Source organism: Suricata suricatta, chromosome 4 (genome assembly GCF_006229205.1).
Source record: "Suricata suricatta isolate VVHF042 chromosome 4, meerkat_22Aug2017_6uvM2_HiC, whole genome shotgun sequence".
In the NCBI taxonomy this organism is placed as follows: Eukaryota; Metazoa; Chordata; class Mammalia; order Carnivora; family Herpestidae; genus Suricata; species Suricata suricatta.
Window position 1 is genome coordinate 96,710,863 of NC_043703.1, and position 7,965 is coordinate 96,718,827.

Consider the following 7,965-nt stretch of genomic DNA (forward strand, 5'->3'; position numbering starts at 1 on the left):
AAACAAAATCTTCAGGAGACATATAGACCCCCAAAGTCAGTTTTCCCCTTCAGGGGCTTGTCATGTCCCCATTTCAGAGGTGGAGAGGGGGAGGAGTAGGGATTGATACAATCCCAAATCACAAACACACTAATTTTTTTACTACAAAAAAGGAACTGTGATTTAATGACCCCAATGTGCATGCTTCCAAATGATCACCATGAAAACTATAATATAAAATCAAACAAACAAAAAATTAAAAAGAAACACAAGAAAATCACACACATCACAGGAAGGGCAGGTCACAGGGATATCCTTGCAGCGATCTGGAAAATTGTCATATGTCGCTGTATCAAAACAGCCTTTGGGTCCCCAGAACTTTCTAGATATGCCCCTGCTCAAGTATGGAGGGAAGATTCATCTCAGAAGAAGAAAAAGCTAATTTGTGAGCGACTCTGAGGAGCCCTGCATCATGTTGGTAGGATTTTCAAGTACCACACACACAGCTGTCGCGAGAAGCAAAACCAGCAACTCTCTTATCCACTGCGCTGTTACCTGACGCAGATTCCTGGTGACTTTCACATCATGCCAGGCATTATCATTAAACTTTCCATTCACAGGCTCCACTAGTGCTTCAAAGGCCCCTGATCCCAAATTAATGACCAGAGAGACAGCTCCATTTTTCAGGGCAAGATTGACATAATCAGCCGATTTCCCGGTGTGAAGCATCAGTCCATTCCTCTGAAGAGTTTTAAAAGACAGAGTTATTTCATCGCTGCTGCTTTGGATGGGGTTTTGAGACAAGTCGTAGCAGAAGTATTCAGACCCCTTGAAAGTGGCAATATATTCTTCTTTTCCTAGAGGAAAACAGATATACACATGCATAAGTAAAGAAATATACTATGTAAATCAGCAGACCTTAACAGAAACAAAATTAATCAGCCCCCAAATTAACTCTGTGTAATTAACATTCATGACAAGAGCCCTGTCAGAGTCAAACAGTACTGTAGGTGGCAGTATATTTTTAATAAGCCTCTTAAGCTATTGGGCCATCAACTGGAATAGCTAAAGCTGACATTCTTGAAAATTCAATTAATTTTTAAGTATCACTGCAAGAGCTCTGATCAGAGAAAGTAGCTCTGTGATGTCTTCAGGGCATGAATCAGGTACCATAAATGCATATTGGATGGTTCTACTCTGCTGGCAACAATGGGTTCCAATGTGTTTGCAACATTCTCGCCACCCAACTGAGGCGTTATTTTAATTTTCAGTGAGACATTTATATTCAAAGATCTTCTTAGTGAAGAGCCAAATATTTTCATCCCTGAGAAACCGTAACAAATTATCTGGTAAGGGGAGAGCAAAGAAAAAAAATGGAATTTGGTCTGGGAGTAAACAGATCTCCTACAGAGTGTGTGCATTCATTTTTTTCCTCCCTGGATGGAGGGAACAGTGACAGGGAGTTTAATGGAGTCTGCTGGATTGTTGATTCATTCCCTGATCTCACCAAGCAGATGGTAAAGCTGGCTTTTATGATACTGGTAAAAATTCCAGCACATCATCATGGGGATAGCATGCAAATGAAGTCTCAACATTTTCCATATATCTGTCTTCACCATTTTTATGAGTAACAATGTGGATCCCACAAGATGTCAGACAGATCAACCCAAAAAGTGGGTATTTGGAAGGAGCCATCTTCTCTCACTGACTGAGTTTACCCAAAGGAAGAGTGTAAGCCAAAAGCTTCCTCAACTTCCTAGGCAATGACGGTATTGTGCCAAGAAAAATGAGACAGTGTGGTCTGGAATCAGCTTCTGATAAACTATAAACACAGAATTATAAGTGGTACTGGCAAATCCTAATCTGTTTTGTTGGTAATACAGCTTCTCTAACATGTCCACTGGAGGGTTCATATCAAAAGGGGCTTACCCTTGGCAAGAGGTTTTTACCACAGGGCTATTTCATCTGACAGTGAAATACCTCACATTCCTGCATCAGAGCTCAAATCGAGGTTTTAGTTCACCAATGCCTGATGACCTGCCTCCCTGGATGCAGACAGCATCATAGTGGCCACAGGGAGGAAAGGCATGTTGACACTTTAACAGTCATGTTAAAGTTAAGGCATGGCAAGTTAAACAGTGAGCACCAAGGGACTTTCATAAGGGAGTGAGCCCTTGAAGAATAGTCACCGCCTACTAGTAAGTTATCAGTGATGACCTGTGGTCAAGTCAAACCCATCACAATCTGAGGCAGAATCATACCAAGGACAATGCAAGCCTTATTAGAGGGTCTCCTCCCATTCCTACACTCAAAATTTTAGATGAACACCTTCCAAATGGTAAGCCCAGCACTAGTCTTTAACGATATTGGAGTGGCCCAAGCTGACATGATTCCTATCTCCAAAAGTTTACAGTCTACATCCCTGGTCAGTTCACTATCACAAGTGGTGTGATACTGGGAGTTGGCACAACTAAATATTTCTGATATACCGAAGGGGGGAAAAGTAGGTCAAACTATGAAACTATTTCTTGGCTTGGTTACTTGCTAACTGAACTGGAAGGGCGAGCATGCATCTTTCCAAATCTCAGATTCTGAAAATGGTTAGTTACGCCAGTCTTTCAGGGTAAAATGAGATAATGCATATATGGGCATTAGTAATGGCAGATGCCTTCCTTCTTGTTTGTCTAATGTAAAAATATGTGATAAGCAATCTAAAACAAATAGCACATGTCAACTTCATTGGGAAATCTATCCTTAGGTCAGAATAAGGATGCCTACTATCAACATACTGTACTTGAAGTCCCAGATAATGTAGGAATATAGGAAAAATATATGAGCAATGTGAAGATGATAAGTGTAAAATAAGCAAATATTATTGGATAAATTGAAACACCAAAATAGTCTTCAGAAAAGTATTGAATTTAACAAGGCATTTCCAAAAGATTGCAGGATTCTGTGTACTTGGGACAATCACCCTTTTAAACATACATAAACAGATGCATAGATTTGATGATGTTCCATTAAAAATATGAAATTTTAAAATGAATGTAAATAGCTGATTCTACAAGTTCTAAGGGAAAAATGAAAATAGCCAAGCTATGCCAGAGAAAGATGAAGGAACTTTCTTTGTAAAGGTGGACATTTATTACAAAATTATGGTAATGAAGATAGTACATCAGGATAAATAAAAAAGGAGGAATAAAAATAATAAAACTAAAAGTAGTCTTGAGCATATATGAAAATGATTTATACCAAGTCAGGCATTGCCATTAAATAAGCAAAGTATAGATTAGTCAATATCTATATGAATAAAGTGAAATTGGATCTCCACATCATTTACAAAAATCAATTCCCCATGCACTAAGGATATGAGTTACTGAGGCAAATCTGTAAAATTTTTGTAAGACAAAAAAGTAAGATGCTCATTTATGGAATGACCTATTAAATAGCTACAAAAAGCACTACTAAAATATCAATACATTCAACCACATTAAAATCAAGAACACCTGTTCATCAGTAATATCATAAAGACAGAAATAATCTAAATAAAAATTATGAGAAAATATTTTTATGGCATATTAATTTAAGCAGGATTACAACCTAGTATATGCAAAGAACTCTGATAAGTCAATATGAAAAAAGAACAATGGGAAAATGGGCAAATGAATTTTTCACAGAATAATTTCACAGAATAAATGAAAAGTCGTGTAATCCTATAAGTCTTCTGGGAAAGGCAAATATGAAGTTATATTCAAATACCATGTCATAACCCTGAAGTTGAGAACAAATGAAAATAAAAATTCCAGGTTTGGAAAAGCCATGGATAACACATGATTCTTACTGCTGCTGAGCAGGCTGATAAAATGAAAACTGACCAAATGCAGTAAGTGCTACTTGACGTTACATAATCCCATGGGAATTTCCCATAGTGTAAAGTCTCAGTCCTCAGAAAAAGGTTACTGCACTCAATGGAAATAGCATACCTCAATGGCTTTCAATTAATTTTTTTGCTCATTGTTATGATAATTTGATAATAGTAGTCACATGAATTATGGTTCATATATATACATACATTATATATGGTGAGATCCACTTATCTGAAGATGATATTTGCAGAATTTTCATACCCACTCAACACTCAGAATAAGTCTGTGAGCCACAGGGAGTTTTAGAGACCCTTCTCTGGTCCAACTTTTTGATGTACTTCATTAAGAAAGTGAGCCAAGAAAAAGACTCTTAACTATAAAGAACAAACTGAGGGTTACTGGAAGGGAGCTGGGTGGGGGATGGGCTGAGTGGGTGATGGGCATTAAGGAGGGCACTGTGATGAGCACTGAGTGTTACATGTAAGTAATGAATCACCACATTGTATACTTGAATCTAATATTAACTAGCTGGAATTTAAATAAAAACTTAGAGAAAAAAAAGTGAGACCCATACCGTTTAGATGACTATCAAGTTTAGAAAATGTTCCATGAACAAAGGCAAGGCTAGAACTCAGCATCTGACTACCCTTAAATAACTATATAACAAAATAAAGTTTTAGGGTGCAAGGAGTTTGGGTTTAGTTAAAAGACTAGCATTTTATCCAGGTGACCTAATGTCATTTCATCTCAGCATAATTCAAAATGCATCTTCAGATTCTGTGTCTCCCTCTCTCTCTGACCCTGCCTGGTCCCTCTCTGTCTCTCAAAAATAAATAAAAAACATGAAAAAAAACCCATCTTGACAAAGGATTAATTTGCCACATAGTGTGGCAGACCCAGGGGGAAAATAGTACACAGTTTGCAATTCACTAGATGGCAAGCTTTGGAGTCATATGAGTGTTGGTGACATTTAACACCATGATGATTCTATTACCTAAAAATAAAAAATCACTCCTTTTGTATTGTTCAATTTCAAATTTAGGCAATTCAAATTTGCATTAAAGGCAACCATATAAGGTTTGGAAAAAACTCACTGTAGAATATATTTTACCTCAGAAAGCCATAAATGAGACATGAATCTAAGCAGGAAAAAATATTTTTGCTATGCTCTCTTTCATGAAAGAATATGTATCCTATATAAATACACATAAATCACTCTACTTTCTACAACACAGAGGATCATATTTCCTCCAACTGTGTCTGCTACTAGATAGTCTTTATCATTAAGTTTTGTGTTGCCATATGCAAATAAGTACTATAGTAAATAATTATTTATACTTTCCTGTTGAGCATGTAAAGAATGGGTCTATTTTAAAATACAAGTCCCAAATATTGTGTGCATTTCCAAAATGTGCTAATGGGTAAATATCAAAAAGAAATTAAATACCAACAACATTTTTCATAGAACTAAAACAAGTAATACTAAAATTTATGTGGACCCACAAAGGATCCCACATAGCCAAAGCAATCTTGAGAAAGAAGAACAAAGCTGGAGGTAACACAATCACAGATTTCAAGATATACTACAAATGTCAATTAATCTATGACAAAGAAGGCCAGGATATACAATGGGGACAAAGTTTCTTGAAGATATGAAGCTAGGGAAACTGGACAGCTTCTTGCAAAAGGATGAAAACAGACTACTTTCTTGTACCATACACAAAAATAAACTCAAAATAGATTAAAGACCTAAATGTAAAATCTGAATCCATAAACTCTTAGAAGAAGAGTTACTGCCTAATTACATAGGCAGTAATTTAAGGTAGGTAGGTAGTAGGTAGGCAGGAAGGAAGGAAGGAATGAAGGTAGGAAGGCAGGCAGAGAGAGATTAGATTTATAGTAATACACATAGCAATAAATAATTATATCCAGGATACATACAAAACTTACACAAATCAATAGGAAAAAATTGACAAAGCAACAGATAAAAAATAGACAAAATATGTGAACAAACACTCCATGATAATAGAATATTCATATGAAAAGATGTTCAACCTTGTCTTCAGATACACCAACTTAAAGCCACAATAATATATCAATATTTTCCATTACAATGAATAAAATGAAAAAGGAAAAACATACCAAGTGTTAGTGAGAACGTGGAGCAAATAGACCTCCCCTGTATTACTGGTGGGAACTACTTTTTAAAAGTGTTTGGCAATATTTTTTAAAGATGAATATCTGCCTATTCTACCATCCAGTAATTCCATGTGTAGGTATATAACCAACAAAAATTCACATAAATATAATCAGAACACCATACTGGTATGTTTGCAGCAGCATTCTGCATTATAACCCCAAATTGAACACTACAGAAATGTCAATCAATGAAATGGAAATTGAATTATAGTTACACAAAGGAACAGTAATGAAAATACATAATTTTCAATTACAAACAAAAATATGGCTAAATCTTACAATAACAAGGTTAAGTAAAAAAGGTAAAAATCCAGATTTAAGAGAGTACTTATGATTCCATTTATGTAAAAATTTAAAAAATCAGCGAAACTAATCTCTACTATTGTAAATCAAGATAATGGCTTGATTAAAGGAGAACTACTCAGGACTCTCGGGTTCTAGTAATATTGTATTCTTTTTTTTTTAAGTGTTTATTTTAATTCCAGTTACTTAACATAGACTCTTATGTTGTTTCAGGTGTACCATATCATGATTCCACAGTTACATACAACAAGCTGTTCCCATCATAACAATCCTTAATCTCCATTACCTAGTTAACCCACCCCTCCCACAGCCCCTCCTCCTGTAACCATAGATTGCTCTCTATAATTGCTTGCTTTGTTTTTTTCTCTTATTTTTTCCCTTTGCTCGTTAGTTTTGTCAAATTCCACATGTAAGTGGAATCATATAGTATTAGTCTTCCTCTGACTGATCTATTTCACTTAGCATTATACCACAAGGTAAGATTTCATTCTTTTAATGGCTGAGTATATGTATGTGTGCATATGTGTGTGTGTGTGTGTGTGTGTGTGTGTGTGTATACATAATGTATATATATAAAATCACTTATTTACCTGTTCATCAATTGAAGGAAATTCAGCCTACTTCCATATATTGACTATTGTAAATAATGCTGCTATAAACACTGGGGGGAGGGGGAGGGCACGTATCCCTTTGAATTATCATTCTTCTTAATTCTTCAGGTAAAAATACTCAGCAGTGTAATTGCTGGATTGTAAGGCAGTTAGTTATATTTGTAACTTTTTGAGGAAACTCCATACCAGAGTTGCTGCTACAGTTTTCATTCCCACAGCAGTGCAAGACTGTTTCTTTTTCTCCACATCTTCCTTGGTGGGGAGCCAGACCCCCAGTCCTGGCTATCCTCAACAGGCCCCCTACCTCTCACCTGGAGGAAAACCTCCTTACCCAACACAGCCCCAGCTCCCGATCTTCCCTGGCCAGTCCCAGCCCTCAGGTGCACCCCAGCCGCCCTAGCCCCCCTGGGCCGGCCCCCCCTTATGGGTTTCCCCCACCTCAGGGGCCCTCCTGGCCTGGGTATTAGACCCAGTCCCGGCCCTCTGCCCTTCCCTACTTCCACCTGCACTGCAACCTTGGGCCACCCACCACTGAGATTCGAGATTAAATTGGAAGTGGACTTGGGCTCTCCTCATGGATTTGTGTCAGCACATGGGAGCCTTGAGGGGCACCTGGTCGGGAGCGTGCAGGCCTGGAAAGGCACTGGGCACAACATGGGGCTTGAACTCAAAATCAAGAGTTGCATATTCTACCAACTGAGCCATCCAGGTGGCCCCAGTATAAATGTTTTTAAAATTAAGATTAAGCAGCAGAAAGAGAAATCAAGAAACTGATCCCATTCACGATTGCACGAAAAACCATAAAATACCTAGGAGTAAACCTAACCAAGGATGTAAAAGACCTATATGATAAAAACTATAGAAAGCTTATGAAAGAGATTGAAGAAGACACCAACAAATGGAAAAACATTCCCTGTTCATGGATCGGAAGAATAAACATTGTGAAAATGTCATTACTACCCAAAGCAATCTACACATTCACTGCAATCCCCATCCAAATTGCACCA

General features: G+C 37.3%; 1 protein-coding gene across 11 annotated transcripts in view; it reads right to left on the bottom strand.

The window, feature by feature from the left end:
• NRXN1 (neurexin 1) overlaps positions 1-7,965 on the bottom strand; it is a 1,090,776-nt gene that overhangs the window by 666,221 nt on the left and 416,590 nt on the right. For all 11 annotated transcript variants that reach the window (XM_029937337.1, XM_029937334.1, XM_029937332.1 and 8 more), the window contains exon 5: positions 535-836. In XM_029937337.1, the coding sequence (XP_029793197.1) occupies positions 535-836 (302 nt within the window). The remainder of the gene's footprint in view (positions 1-534; positions 837-7,965) is intronic.